At 35.1% G+C, this 15,900-nt stretch overlaps 2 protein-coding genes across 5 annotated transcripts in view; one reads left to right on the top strand and one right to left on the bottom strand.

Moving 5' to 3' along the window:
* The window catches only part of IMMP1L (inner mitochondrial membrane peptidase subunit 1), a 99,111-nt gene extending 95,103 nt beyond the window's left edge, over nt 1-4,008 (top strand). For 3 of the 4 annotated variants that reach the window (XM_023737971.1, XM_023737964.1, XM_004369748.3), the window contains 2 exons: nt 2,244-2,354; nt 3,847-4,008. In XM_023737971.1, the coding sequence (XP_023593739.1) occupies nt 2,244-2,354; nt 3,847-3,915 (180 nt within the window). In that variant the 3' untranslated portion in view covers nt 3,916-4,008. The remainder of the gene's footprint in view (nt 1-2,243; nt 2,355-3,846) is intronic. The other variant, XM_023737975.1, reaches the window with a different exon arrangement.
* DNAJC24 (DnaJ heat shock protein family (Hsp40) member C24) overlaps nt 1,323-15,900 on the bottom strand; it is a 47,446-nt gene continuing 32,868 nt past the window's right edge. Inside the window, exons 4-5 of the mRNA XM_004369747.2 lie at nt 10,290-10,358; nt 1,323-5,664 (exon numbers count right to left, since the gene is read on the bottom strand). Of these exons, the coding sequence (XP_004369804.1) occupies nt 5,534-5,664; nt 10,290-10,358 (200 nt within the window). The 3' untranslated portion in view covers nt 1,323-5,533. The remainder of the gene's footprint in view (nt 5,665-10,289; nt 10,359-15,900) is intronic.

Raw genomic sequence — 15,900 nt, 5'->3', positions numbered from 1 at the left:
AATGAATTAGAAAGCCATGTATAGATACTGGTTTTGTCTACTATTCCTCCCCTTCGTTTCATCCCTTGCAATCAAGGGCTAGGTTTAGATAACCTGGGTCACACTCTTCTAAAGGCTTCTGGTGATATATTTTGGGTTTCTCTTAGAAGATTCTTTATAACCATTGGGTGGCTTCTGTAGTTGTTAATTTTGTTACACCTAAGATAATACTTCATCATTTTATTTAGCTAATTTGGAAGAAACTTAGGCCATAACTGCCACAAAAATTATCTAGCTAGTGGCAGTTATCATTGTGCTTTAAAAGAATTTCTACTTAAAAGTATTAATCAGCAGCAAATATATGAATTACAACTATGCTGTAAAGAATTAGGATTATTATAATTACTGTTAGGAACTTACCTTCTCATAAAATAGTCAAGTCTACAAAAGTAGACTTTTTACACACACACACAGACTTACACAAAAGTTAAGCAGGCAATTGACGTTATAATTGAGGGTCCCAAGCAAGGTAGACTTTGTATGGATCAGAGAATTTGGTGTGGGCAGGCAAGACTGGGAAATCTTCTGGGACAGATGGAATTTCTATTGGATCCTGGTTTATGATCACTTGGCTGGGGAAAAAAAGATCTCCTCAAGTTAGTATGTTGTCTTATGAGTACACAGAATTTTTTCTCTTTTCTTGTAAACAGTAACTGTATGATTTTATGTAAATATTCATTACATTACCAATATTTAGAACTCATGGAAAAAAAACACACATTTTAAAGGAGAAACTATGGAAATTTAAACACTAAAGATCTTTTTCACTTTATAGCTCCTTCCAAGGCAATACTTCAGAATGTTCATTATACATGGCTTTTCAAAATTTGGTTTTGTTCTTCCTTTTGTTACCTGAGATGTACTTATTTTTCTACTTGAGTAGTGTTATGTTCCACTGCATATAAATCTACCTATTATATAGGTAAGAGCTAGCATTTCTCTTGGCCCTAAAATCTGTAACTAGCTCCACTGATAAAAGTGAGAGTAATTTTGTAGTATCTGATATTCTTTTAGGAAACTTTTAAGTCCTTTTTCTGTAAATACAGTGATTGAACGTTTAACTGTATCTAAATGCAAAGAATTAACTTGAAGGTTTTTGGCAAATATTTCTCTATGATATAGACATTCCAAAGCTATGTAATCTCTGATATAAAGTGAAATGCAAATTTTACATGCTTGTATGAACTTATTAAACTCAACAAGGATATTTTTCTTCATTATGAGGTTCCCAAGTAAAAGCCAGTCAAAAGAATAGTGAAAATAAATCCCATGCCAATAAATTACTTCAGTCTGGTCAATAATTCAACTTTCTTAGGTAACAAAACTGTACAGACTTTAAAAAGCAATTTTAAAAATTGTTGCTAAACAATAATTTTTTAAGATTACAGTCAATAGATATTAATGGGCAAATGTTTCATACTGCAGAAGGCTTTTTTTAAAGTAATGTGTTGTGTTCTAAGTATGTTTATCATTGTGATAGAGTAAAATTTTAAAGTTATGATAACCAGTTAATATATAGGACATATAGGAGATAGAGTCTTTTCATTCAGTAAAAGGTCATCATTAATTTTAAAACTGATGATTTTTTAATGCCTTCCTAGTTCTTGATGGTCATTATTGAAGTATAATGCATTGAAGATATGGCCTGTACAAAGGCAGAACAGGGATCTTAATTAGAATTCTGACAAGCCCACTCTAATAAAATGATGAGATTATTTGTAATTGATGTCACAATCAATTACCATGTAGTTCATCATGAGCATTCTAATAAGTCTGGCCTTGGTACTGGCCCCAGGATTTTGCAGAGTGAGTGGCTGCCCTGTTTATGCTGTTACTGAGACAGGAGGGCACATTTTCAGTCAGCATCCTAATGACCTCCTTTGAAGTCTATTAAATTAATGACCCTGTCACACTATTTTGATCTCTCATAACCTCTGTTTGGGGTTTGTGTAACAAATTGTTTGGGAACCATGTTACAAAAAAAGGTAAGACTTAAAAAAGTTGAAACGTTTGATATTGACTAAAAATTATCATTTTGTTGTGCAAGAAATAAAAGCAAAAATGTAAATAGTAGGATTTGTATGTATTTTATAAAAGAACTTTTAGGACATTTTCCTCATCACCAAAACGCATGTTTTTTATTTGTAGTGCCCAAATTAGTTTTTTTCTTTTTTAAAGGGGCTGCTTTTCTTCTCTAATTCTAGGTGCCAATGGGTCATGTTTGGTTAGAAGGTGATAATCTACAGAATTCTACAGATTCCAGGTACTATGGACCTATTCCATATGGATTAATAAGAGGACGTATCTTCTTTAAGGTAGTGTTTTCTGTTTAAGATGGAGGCTTTCTTCTCTAAGTAGGAAAAAAAGTTGCTTTCAGCATGAACTTTGAAATCTAAGGGCTGTCATTGGACTTAACTGTTGCAATGAATACATTTTATGAACATGCTGGTAATTATTTCATAGCTGTATATAAAACAGTACTGTCCCCCTCCCTATAGATAGAGGTAATTAAGAATCCCCAGAGTAATTTTTGTTTGAATAATAAATTTCAAACAACTTTAGTTATAGCTGACTGAACACCTGCAATCTCCAAAAATCTACTTTTCTCTTGTACAACTTCTACAACAATATATAGCCTGAGCACATATATTAAATACACTCACTCCTCACTTACTGACATGGTTAGGTTTCAAAGACCAGGTCATTATGTGAAAACTCGCAGGTCAGATGGCAGGCTGCTGGCTCACAGGGCCACCGGAGCTGGCAGATCGCAAATCTACAGGTCAGGCAGCAGGCTACTTGCTCATGTCCCAAAAACCGAAGGTCAGATAATGATGAGTCGGATGCAGCATCCAGAGTGAGAGTGAGCCTTGCTGAAACATCATTTCTCTTGGAAGCAAGCCAAACCCCCAAGGAAACACCCTTTTCCACTGATTGGCTGCTCACATGAGATCACAAAATGGAGGATGACTACATCATTACATAACTGCCAAACCACTGAGAATCATGGCCCACCCAGCCAAGTTGACACATACCCATCACAGCCAGTGTTACTCTCACCTCTCACCTCGGCATTCGTTACTGCCAGATGTATGTCGTTAACGTGCAAAATAGAGAGTAGATTGTTTACTATTGTTGTAAATGCAAAATGTCAGATAATCAGACGGTTAAGTGAGGAGTGGGTATATTCATTTGCAGAGACAGTCGATAAGTGAAGAGTGGGTATATTTGTTTGCAGTCGAGCCAGTCTAGAGTCCAACAACCCCATACTAGGATACCTCAGTAAAGTGAGTACAGGACTTAATTGTGGTTATAGTAAATGTTTGAGTCTTGGAAAAGGTGGTTTTCATTAGCTCCTCCTTTTTGTCACAGCAGTAAGGGAAAAACACACATGAATATTTGGGGTTGTTGGATAATTTACAGGATTCTTTACATTTAAACAGATGTCATATTGAAGTACCCAAATCCTAAACATTTTAAGTTGAAGGTTTACAGTTAACTCTTATTTGGGGTAGTAAAAGCAAGCATACATACACAATTATATACCCACATATATATTCACACAATACATAATTTTTTGTATATTGTTTGAATGGCCCAAACTTCAGAGTTTAAATACATACATACCTACAAGCTTATTTTCTAAAGTCTTATTATAATGCAGAAAAAATTGTTCTTGACTGAAGAGTAAAGAGAAAGCATATAATTATCTGGCATAGAGAAAAGAGATATATGGAAAAAAAGGATTATGATGATAATATAATATCACTTTCATTAACTGTCTTCAACCACATTTTTATTTTACAGATTTGGCCTTTGAGTGATTTTGGATTCCTACGTGACAACCCCAATGGCCACAGATTTTCTGATGATTAGCAAGCATTTATTCTTTTGACTTACTATCTCCTGTTTAAGTGAATTATTGTCACTGAAACCATGTATTCACCAATAAACTATTTGCTATTCAGTTTTAGCTATTTTTGTTAAGTGTAAGGAATAAGCGGCACACACTCTGCAAGCTATGTTAAATATAGCTTGCAAAGTATATGGATAGATAAAAATATAAACCAAAATAAGTCATCTAAATTTTATGACAGATGTAAAAATATTTTTAGGGGAAAAACCTAGAAGACTACCTCACTTTTGGGATTTTTGGTGTTACTGGTATAATGAAAGTAATCTACTCTTCGTGAACATGCCTTATACTTCAGTTACATTTGTGACTGAGAGTAGTTAACTACTCTTATTTAGAAGTCCAACCTGACAACACCAAGAGTTTTCACCTAAAAAGCTTCTATGTCATACGCTTGGCTGACTCATATGAAGTTAAATTAAAATTTTTCAGTGATCCTGTAAAGGATTCCTTAAGGTTCTTTAAATGCTGACTTATATTTTACACAGAATGTTATATATGTAGAAAAATAAATATTTAAGGGTTATGACATCTACAGTCAGCTGTAATAAAAAATATAAAAAAGACCATTTCATTATACAAGCAGTGCAATGGTTTTGTTATTCATAATTACAGGCATTAATCTAAATAATCTGAAATGAAAAGGAAACTAGTGTACCCATTTCCAATTTTTTATGATTTTTTTTTAAAGCTTCCATTTCGTAAATTACATTCTAAAATCGAAAATGGCCATGTTCAAGAGCTTACTCCACACTTCAGTATGTTGTTGTTGCTGTTGGGTGCTGTCAAGTCAATTTCAATGCACAGCAACCCCTTAGGTTCTTGCAGGCTATAATTTTCATGGGAGCAGATCGCCAGGTCTTTCTCCCGCAGAGCCACTGGGTGGGTTTGAACCACCAACCTTTAAGTTAGCAGCCGAGTGCTTAACTGTTTTGCCACCAGGACTCCTTCCCTTCAGTACAGCCATATGCATTTGAAAATATAGGGCCAGGAATGGAGTTGAACCTTCTGCGTCTGAAGCCATCCTTTTTTCTATAGTTGCCATTCTGCCTTCTTTATTAACTGTGAAATAACCTCATGAATATCCATATTCAGCCTTCATTATGGGGGAACAAGGCTCATATGTTATTCACAAAGATTCTAATTTAATTCTAATAACCCTAGAATTTGAGATAGACGTAGGATGGCCTGTAACTTTAGCAACTAGAAACATCATCTGCTTTTTTAGTAAACAAATATGATGATACTGTTACCCATTTAAACAGGAGGAAAAAGAAAATTCTTATTTTGTACGAAGGAGGAAACAAACCAATAATAAAGTTCTTAGACAGGAATTGACTAAATTTAATTTCTAATTCAAATCCTTTTTGGGGGAGCAATAGGTAAGTATAAATTATAAATAAAAACAACTAATTTTCTATTTATCTGAGGTGGCCTCTGCTTAACAATCTTATATTTTCTCAGCAAGTAACAGAGATGACAATGAAGAGAATCTACTCATTTAAGCTTCATGTTTGCTCGAATGGACTCTCCTCATCATGTCTGAATACACAGTTAAAGGATTCCAAGTAGTGAGTAACTTCAGCTATAATGAAGGAGTTCTACAATTAGTGAGCATGTATCACAAGAAATCAGGTCAACTTCTTCTACTTCATTCTTGGAAATACTATATTTTCCACCACATCGGCAGCTCAGAGAAAAAGAGTGATCATCTGCAAAGAAAAAAAAATGATTTAAATGATTACCAGTAACTACTTTGTTAATATTTAAAAAAAAAAAAAAAAAAATGCAGTTTATTCCACAGAAATTGCAAAACAAAGGAAGAAACTCAGTGTTTTGTGTTCATTTGTCACCCAGAAAGATACGTCCAAGTCCTAATCCCCGGCACCTGTGAATGTGACCTTATTTAGAAATACAGTATTCCCCCCTTTTCCAAGAAGGATACGTTCCAAGACCTCCAGTGGTTGCCTCGAACCACGGATAGTACCAAATCCTACGTATACTGAGATTTATCCTATACATACATACCTATGATCAAGTTTATTTTATAAATTAGGCACAGTAAGAGATTAACAAGAATAATAATAAAATAGAACAAGTAGAACAATATACTGTAATAAAAGTTATGTGAATGATGGAGCGAGACGGTGTGAGATTTCATCATGCTGTGTACTCATTTAACATTTTTATTTAACTCTCTGCACACAGCAGACAGCACACAACACACTGTAGAAAGAAACTGCGGATAAGGGGGGGCTGCTGTAAAGTACTTGCAGATGTAATTAGTTAACATGAGGTCATAGTGGAGTAGAGTGGGCCCTAATCCAATATGACTCATGTCCTTATAAGAGAAGGTGAGGAAGGAGGAGGAGAGACAGACACATGTAGTGAAGAACTTAACACCATGTGACAATGGAGGCAGAGACTGGAGTTCTACTGCCACAAGCCAAGGAACACCTAGGGCTACCAGAAGTCAGCAGAGACAAGGAAAGATTCCCCTAGAGCCTTCAGAGAAAGCATGGCCCTGCCAACAGGCTAAATTTGGACTTCTAGCCTCCAGAACTATGAAAGAATAAATTTGTTTTCAGCCCTTTGTGGCAATTTGTTAAGGTAGTCCTAGGAAGCTTAAGTATTCAGTAAAGATAAAATGTATTTAAATGAGAGCTAGAAAAACCTCTTGCATGGGGGCAGTGTTTCTAAAAATTGTCTACAATCTTTATCTGTAGAATAAATGGACTGAAGCTATGAATCAACGTACAAAAATCTTGGGAGGAGACGGAATGCTCAGAAAGGACCCATGCTATTTACTTGAAGTCTTATGTTTTCTTAAAATTCATGTAAATTTTACATTCTTCTCAATAATGTAAAGTTTACATTCTTCTCAATCTGTCTAAAACATCACTGTGACCGGAAGAGGAAAACAAAGCCATACCCATTCTCACAGTTAAGGAGCTGGAGGTTTTTGCCTGGAGTGTATCTGTGCTAAGTTGCTTAACAAATTAAGCATATGGATACTTTGTTCTACTATCCCACTAGTTTAAGGATCCTAACTCAAATATATAAACACAACAACAGGGTTTATTTGTTTTTCTATATGAATATATTTGTTGTAATGATTTATGAGCCAACAGGACAATCACTGAAGGGAGACTGCCCAAAGAAGGCAATATGGTACAATGTTTAGCCTACTATTGGTAGAAATTTTATTAAGTTTATCATCTTCCTGAGAAGGTGAAATGCTTGTGTCTTATGAATGAAAGGATCTCTGGATCCACCAGACATTCCATTTTACTGTCTGTGAGAAATCACTGTTAAAGAAAAACATCTTATTGATCACAATCTATTTTACTACTGTCATAATTTTTTATTAGATAAATAATTCTCAGAGGACTCATGATTTCCTACAGTCAAATCTGTTTATTCAGTTTTTAAACTTCATTTTTTAACACTCAGATTCTGTCATATGCAGTATAAAAAAGAAAAAGAAAAATTCAAACACCTTGTCGTTGCTCTCTAATCAAGTTCAGCCTTGGTAAAATTAGCTATCAAGTAAGCCAACTTTATGTGCCTCTTTTATCAGTAAGGAAAATATGAATTCATTTACCTAATCCTATTTATTCTTCACCACAATGCCTTTTTTCTGCATAAAGAAAAATAATTTAATTTTGAATTGAAAAATGCTATCCTCCCTGTCTGAGCCAACATATACATATGTAGTAGAGCATGATTTCAAAGTGAAATGTTTTACTATTAACTTGTCTAAAAAGTATATATTCTAACCAACGATTTTCTTAAATTAAATCTCCCCCTCCTGTTTTTTTACCACCTCGGTGAACACTGAGAAACAGTTTGAAGTGACGTGTTCAGTAAATGATGCGGGGGCTCCATGGGCTACTCTGGAGTTTTGTCACAGATGATTCCAAATGTTAATGCTCACTAAAAACTCGTATCTTGCTGAAATTCCTTCTTACAGTATGCTATCATTATATCTTTACAAACTGATACCATAACAAATCATTTTAAGTACACTGAACGAAAACCAACAAATTGACCAAATTGTATAATACACTAACTGTAAGGGAAAAGGCTAACTTCCATCTCAACAGTTCTTCACATGTGCCTTTTAAGCAAATAAAATGCATCATTTGATGAAATGTCTTGATCAAGCAGACGACAGCGTGGTTATGTCTATCCTGTAGGTTTTTTTTTAATCAACTATTCTGGATCTTCCCCTTCCAAGGCTGTCTGAAACTGAAAGAATCTCCAGACAACTTTTTACTTGCCCAGCTGATCACTTTATTTTACTTCATCTGCCAAGCCTGCCCTTTTCAACTGAAACATTTTTACTTGAAAACTTAATGTGATTAGTTTTAAATATTCCTGTAAAAATAATGGCTTCGTGCAGTTGTTGAACAGTATTTTCTCTTATAAGGATACACCAAAAAACCCAAACGTGTTGCTGTTGAGTAGGTTCCAACTCATGGTGACCCTATAGGATAGGGTTTCCAAGGAGCAATTGGTGGATTTGAACTACTGACCTGTTGGTAGCTGTAGCTTGCCGTAGCTCTTAACCACTGCACCACGAGGGCTCCAAATAAGCATCTAAGGACATCCTATAACACTCCTCCAACATTCTATAACACTATAGCTGCTTATTACTGATTAACTTGGCTATGGTTTGAATTCTTTATCTGCTTCACTGTCAAGTTTGCTGTAGGGAGTACCAGGCACAACAACACCTCTGACAACTCTTGATGATTTCATGCTGTGCATCTCCTTCAATAAGTTGGCATTTTCACTTGCATCAGAAAGCTCTTATATTTGTTGACTGAACAGATACTTGAACCACCATCAATCCATATTCTTAATTCAAAATAAAATCTTATATTTTTAAAAGGTTAGTGAAAAATGAAAAATTATAAAAACCACAGTTTTTACTATTATCGTGTTATCAGGAATCACTGCTTTCTGGAAACAAAATATATGAGCCCTATCAACTATAGCAAGAAGGATTGATATGCCTAGTAAGAGAGTAAACACAGACACATACATACACACACTGACTATTAAGGTAACACATAACTATATTTTCAAAAAACTAGTTGGGCAGGTCTCCCTAGTCTCAGTGATAAATCACATGTTCTAGTCTGTCCCCTCCACGAACTAGCAGTGACAGGCTGTGTCACTGGTGTATTCTATTTTCACAGCAGTAGCTCTCCCCACTTACTGTGATAAAACTATCACCACCACTGGGAACCTCAATTATACAAAACCATCAAATTTTCCAATTATTCACTGCAAATAAGAATTTCCACTCCAGGATTTCATTGGGGGGTGACGGGGTGGTGTTGGGACTGGCAACATAGGCAAAAACATGATTCCCCTTTTAAGTCAATATGGCTTGTGACCCAACTCCCTAAGAGCACTGAAAGTTAAGAATTTCCCATTAGAAAATATTCCGATAAACTTGATTTGAGGAAGGATGTGCTCTACCTATCCATATTCACTATTAAATTTTTTATAAATCCCTAGGGTATTGGTAGGCTGGGTTGAATAACAAAGCTATAGGGTTAAACCAAACCTACAGCCGTTGAGTCGATTCCGATTCACAGCAACCCTACAGGAGAGTAGAATTGCCCCAAATGGTTTCCAAGGCTGTAATCTTTACGGAAGCAGGCTGTCCCATCTTTCTCCTGTGGAGCTGGTGGGTTCGAACCACCGATCTTTTGGTTAGCTGCCAAGCACTTTAACTACTGTGCCACCAGGGCTCCAAATATATATAAAATCTAGGAAATAGTAAGATTTTCTTCATTTGCCCAGAGAAACATGGACGTGTGGTACTCATGGTTTCCATTTAGAAAAGTTTGTTTTCCTAACTTAACAATGTTAGATAACCAGAGTAATTTAAGAAATTATCATAAGAACTGGGAAATAAAACTGGATGTAAATTTTAAAGTTCTAGTAATAGAAAAGGTAAAAAAGTTATGACTTTATGATACATCAAGTGGAATGACAGATTATTCTTTTCCCTCTAAGAAATAATCAAAAAGTGAGGGTAAAAATCTAGCATACAAGTAGAAGTGTATGCCCTGACAGTTTATGATTCCATATAGAGAGAAAATGAACAAAAATTCTAACAGGAATTCATTTCAGTTCTCAACATAAGCAAAAAAAAAAAACTACTGTCTTTGACTTTATTTACCATATTACACAGAGAGTAATGCAAATACCAAAGTAGTTAAAAAAAAAAACTTATTTACCTAACATCTAATTTTCTTACTGAAAATCCCTAATATTTTTCTTCACTGTAGTCAAGCAAAAAAAAAAAAGTTCCAACCTTTATTCCAGGACATTTCTTCAAGATATACTCGCGCATCTACTGGTCCAATGTTTCTTAGATCATCTTCTGTAAAATATACAATTAGACACTTAATTTTGATACTTTAATCATAACCATAAAGAATGCGGAGAAGGCAGCTCCAGCCTGGTGCCTACAATTCTAATATCCAAACCAAACCAAACCCACTGCCATCAAGTCGATTCCTACTCATAGCAACCCTACTTATACCAATTATATATACCCAATTCTAATATACCTACCTACCATTAAAAAAACTTAGCTTACTACTTTTCACAACAAAGTTTTAAGGCTACTGACTTGAGCTGACTGAAAAATCCACAACATACCACTTATAAACTTTAACAGTCAAAATCTATCCCATTTTTCTATAAATATTCAACATGCAAAGCCATGAAATCAATTTGATGATTGTGACCAGCTATTTTGTGGGAGATAGGGACATTTTTTGTCAGATAAACTGTATCTGTATGTAAGGTGGCAGTGTGGACTTGGGTAAAAATAATTAACTACAACCTTCGTTGTAATATTTTACTAGTTTTCTAAACTTAGGTATATCAGTGTTTTCATTTCTTAAAACGGGTTCTCTCTTCCTCATCTATACCTCAGAAGGGTGGTCTTCAAATGAGATTAGGCTAGAAGTGCTTTGGAGAAGAAAGCTCTACCCAAATATAAGAGGATATTAGTCATCTGATTTTTAATTGCTTGCAAAACAATAAGTAACTTAAAAGAGAATTTAGTATTTCAATAATCCCATGACTGTATTGTATTGATGTTCCACTGTTATTTTCTGGGACAAAGTTTTCCCTACAGATGGAAGGTCCAAGAAGTCTGGAGTTCAACCTGAATTCAAAGAGTATGGTCTAGGTAGCATAAGCATGCACTCTGAGATAAAGAAAACAGCTACAGATGGGAAGCACTGGTCTTTGTTTTTAAAGGCACATTATACTTCGTGTATGCTTGTATTCTTCTAGAAGTCAATGCTTAAAAAGAAACTACTAAAATCCACCCCCCACCTCAATGAAATTTTCTTTAGCTGTCTCACTAGTCTCTTGTTCACTTGCTGATAATGCTTCCCTTTGTTCCCTTGTGTGAATGCCTGCAATTTAATTATATTTAATAACTACCTGTTCAAAATTATTGGTGAGTTACACAGTTTTATAATAGATGAACAGATAATACAATATTTTGAACTCACCATGGCTTTATATTAAGGTATGTCAAATATTAATATCACTTCATTTTTACTGGGTACCAACAAGTCTGTCAGACTCTCCCCCAAATCCAAAGACATACAAACCTTGCCCAGTGGTCGAGGGTGGTTCTTCCATCTCTGCAGGCTCACTGAAGAGCTTATGCAGAGTATATCAGGATGCTAATTTCTGAGTAAAACAAAACAATTTCTACATTTCATATAAAGTATGTTTGGCCATGTTAGTTATTCCTCATTCAGTTATTCCTAATTTAAAGAAAGTATTCTACCTAAAAGTCTCAAGGATGGAGAAAAAAAATCTTATCATATGTTTTTTAATTTTCTTACTCATCTATCAATTTATGTCAGAAGGACCAGGGTAGTGTGTTTGAATGAGGAAGTGAAATGCTGTTTTTGATTAGAGGAAGGGAGGTAATAATTGGCACTGAACAGCTCCTATTCAGGGCAAAAATAGGTGTAATCAACTAACAACCAAGTTGTCTATAGTCCAGACTATTTTATAGATATCTTAAGCAATTTTGAAATCAATTGAAGCAAATCAGAAATGACAGAGATAATGACAAGACGAATAAGCCTTCTTAATCTAACCTACCCTAAAAACCAAGCAAACTCGTTGCTGAGTTGATTACGACTCATAGTGACCTGTAGGACAGAGCAGAAATGCCCCATAGGGTTTCCAAGGAGCGGCTGGTGGATTTGAACTGCAGACATTTTGGTTAGCAGCTTAGCTCTTAGCCACTGCACCACCAGGGCTCCAAATCCTGGACACCTATAATACATTAGTTGTACAGAAAAAACAACCCATTCATATATATCCATTTTGCCATTTTTATTTTTAAATAACTAATGAGAAACAACTGGCAAATATAACTGCCAAGCAAGTCAGCTTCTTGTTGTTCTGCTCCTCTACTGGAAAGCAATTGTTATTCTCACCTAATTACTATAAGATCTTGTAATCCTTTCTATTATTCCACCTACTCAAAAAAATAGCTTCTACATTTTTATTATTTTTTCCTCTTCTTTATTTCTATCCACAGGACCTTTAAAGTAGCTACCTATTTTCTGGTTGAAAGATCAGCTTAGACTGTATTTCCTGGTAAAAGGAGTATATTAAAGTATGTCCATGTTCTGTGACTGTGTCTAAAATCCAAATATTGACCTGATTATTCAATACCATGTGCACACAATCCAAACTTCTGTGGGGATTCTGTTTTCAAAAGTCAGTACCTGCCAGAAGGGGACAAGGAAGCTGGTGATAGGGAACACAAGGCTGAGTAAGGATATTGTTGATGTGTTGTGAGATTGTTAACCATTGTCAGAGGGCAACATTTGTAGTAACTGTTAAATGAGAAACTATTTTGTTCTGTAAGCCTTCATCTTAAGTGAGAATAACAGCACAATTGGAAGAGCGTAGTCAATGTCACTGAACTGTGCATGTAGAAATTTTTGAAATGATGTTATCTTTGGCTATGTATATTTTCACCAAAAAAAAAAAAAAAAGGTTGAGAATTTAGAGGGTTAATATGTTGTGGGGTTGTTAACCAATGTCATAAACAACATGTGTACTACTGTTTCATGAGAAACTATTTGTTCTGTAAGCCTTCACCTGAAGTACAATAAAATAAAATAAAAAATAAAAAAAAAAGTCAGTACCTGATAAAAAAAAAACATACTATCTGATTCCCAGTATATGAAATGTAACAGGCAAAACTACTCTATGATGTAGTAAGGGAGGAGAGGGAAGGAGTGACTAGAAAGAGTCACAAGGGGCCTTCTAGGATGCCAGTTAAATGGGTATGTACACTTACAATCTGAGAACTTCTTTCTTTGTATGTTAAACTTCACTGAAAAGTTTTAAAAAGACAGTGCCGGAGATTCTAATGGACACATTTTAAATAGAGATAAGGAAAGAAAAGTTAGGGGAAAGAATGAGTCTCATGAGAAAATGTGTATTCTCGGAAAGGACGGTAATCTAACAACTTCTGAAAAAGGCTGGGGTGATTAACTCGGGAAAATTGGATCCCTGGAGAACTGTATAATGAGCAGAGGGGGTACATACAAGTAAAAGGTGAATCTAAATGCGGGAGGTAGGGGGGTGACCAAGATCCTTTGTTGAGAGGCAGGTGTCCAAGGAATGGGGTGACAGCAACCCCCCCACACACACACACACTACTATTACAAGGAAGGAGCACAAACAAATCAATGTGTTTTTTTCTTTCTTTCTTTTTAAACAATGATCTCTGCTTGTCCACTATTGTGGTTATAATTAGAAAACTCAATTCTTCTCTATTCCCTAAAGTAATCACACTAACCCTGTAATTAGCTTTGATAATTGTCTAGAAACAGGCATGGGATCTGTAAAACAGATAAGTTAGTTTTCTTTTGTAGTATTACATGTTATAAATATTTTTGGTCATTACAATGAAACATTTTATAGGTATCTGAAAAGCCAAAACCTATAGAGTTCTCCGGTTAAATGATACTAAGTATGTTGAGAAAACATAAACTTAGAAAGTGGTTACTTAATTAAAGGAAGACATCCAATCTTTTAAATCTGGAATCTTAGCTACAGCATGGTAATAACTACCAAAAGCTAAAACAAAACAAAAAAGTCATTTGGAAAGAAAAAGCATTGCGTGGCATTTGGTGTGCTCTATCTTGCGTCTAATGACACTACATGATTCCTGATTCTTTTGAAGTGAATGGGTTCAGATTTTCTAAGGTATCTGGGAACATAAAGGTCTGTTCACACCCTGTGCTGTGATGATCACAAGCTTAAACAAATATGGAGACAAGAGAAACTTCCAAATTTACTTACATATAGTAAGCAGTGCATTAGAGTTGAAGAAAAATTTCTGAAGAATATAAAATCAAATAATTTATGTGGTTACTTGAAAAAGAATCTTTCAGTCTTTAGAAGTATTGGCCCTTCTGACCTTGTGTTCTATTGGATTTGTCTGACAACAAGAGGTGAAAGAATTCTGTGGCTCCATTGTCTCAACGGTGGGATCTAAGAAAACACTGGCAGGACTCATCAGAGAGGTTTATGAGCCTGCAATTCAAAGAGATTAAAAGGAAAATCTACGGAGATTCTTTCACACTGAAGAATAACATTAAATAACTATTAGCAGCTTGGTTCAGTAAAGCTTACTAGAGCTCTCGCTGGGTCATTCACAACTTTCTAAAAGAGGAAAGATTTTTTTCAGCTCCATTTGGGAATCAATAAATATTTCTTACTTCTTACAAGACAATGGAATTCCAGTCTTTTTAAACTTTCTCCTAATGACAGTAAAATTTCTAAAACAACTCTTTGTTTGCTGCCTAAATAATTACACTTCCTAATCCCAGGAAACCTTTTCTAACTGTAGCTACAATTCAAAAATAAATAAATAAAAATACCTTTTAAAAAAAAGCAACAAAAAACCACAGGAGAGAGGAATTCAACTTCATTCATTACAGCTGAGATATCTAAAAGTCTCATTAAACCTAACACGGCCAAAAGATCAAGTCCATCTGCAGCTCCGTCCTTACTATTTATGTGCAGTAATGTCATGTTACTCAAGAGATCAATAAATCCCCAGAATGCTCTCATTTAGCAATCAGTCCATTGTATTTATTTTTAAATAATAGAACAGAAGCCATTTCAAAGGCTTCAAGTTTATTTCAAACTTACACTAAAGAAATCACCTGTGTGTGTAAGTTAAAGCAAGAAGTAAAGAGCAGTGTTTTCTTTCAGGTCTAACTCAGTATTTTGCTTGTTTTAAACCCAAATAATTTAATTTTAAACAAATCGCCTCATTCTTAAAAATCATTGTACTATTATAATTAAATTTTTCATATAGGAAGTAACTTTAAGATAATCATTTTCCTTGTCCTTAATATGTCTGTCCTTAGAAAAGTCTCTGACTTAATAAGAGATTCCGAATCAGTCAACATTTAACTTGAAACCTCTTCATTAAATCATAAAGTCCCATAATCCTCTCCCAGATGAAATTAAAGAGTCACAATTGCAAGGCTTTCCATAATTGAAGAAAAATTACAACTTGTAGCTTAAGTATGGACTTGAAGAACTCTGGAGCTTTTATAAACTGGGTGTAAACCAAATGAAACCATGGAGGTCTCGGGGAACATCTAGCTCAGTTGGCATAACACAGTTTATAAAGACAATGTTCTAAATTCTACCTTGGTGAGTAGCTTCTGGGGTCTTAAAAGCCTGTGAGCGGCCATCTAGGATACTCCACTGGTCTCATCCCTTCGGGACCAAGGGAGAATGAAGAGAACAGGATACAAGGAAAAGATTAGTCCGAAGGACTAACGGACCACAGCTACCAAGGCCTCCACCAGACTGAGTCCAGTACAGCTAGATGGTGCCTGGCT

The sequence above is a fragment of the Trichechus manatus genome, unplaced genomic scaffold (assembly GCF_000243295.1).
Source record: "Trichechus manatus latirostris isolate Lorelei unplaced genomic scaffold, TriManLat1.0 scaffold00006, whole genome shotgun sequence".
In the NCBI taxonomy this organism is placed as follows: Eukaryota; Metazoa; Chordata; class Mammalia; order Sirenia; family Trichechidae; genus Trichechus; species Trichechus manatus.
Note: the sequence above shows the minus strand (reverse complement) of the source record. Positions and strands in the feature narration are given on the sequence as shown.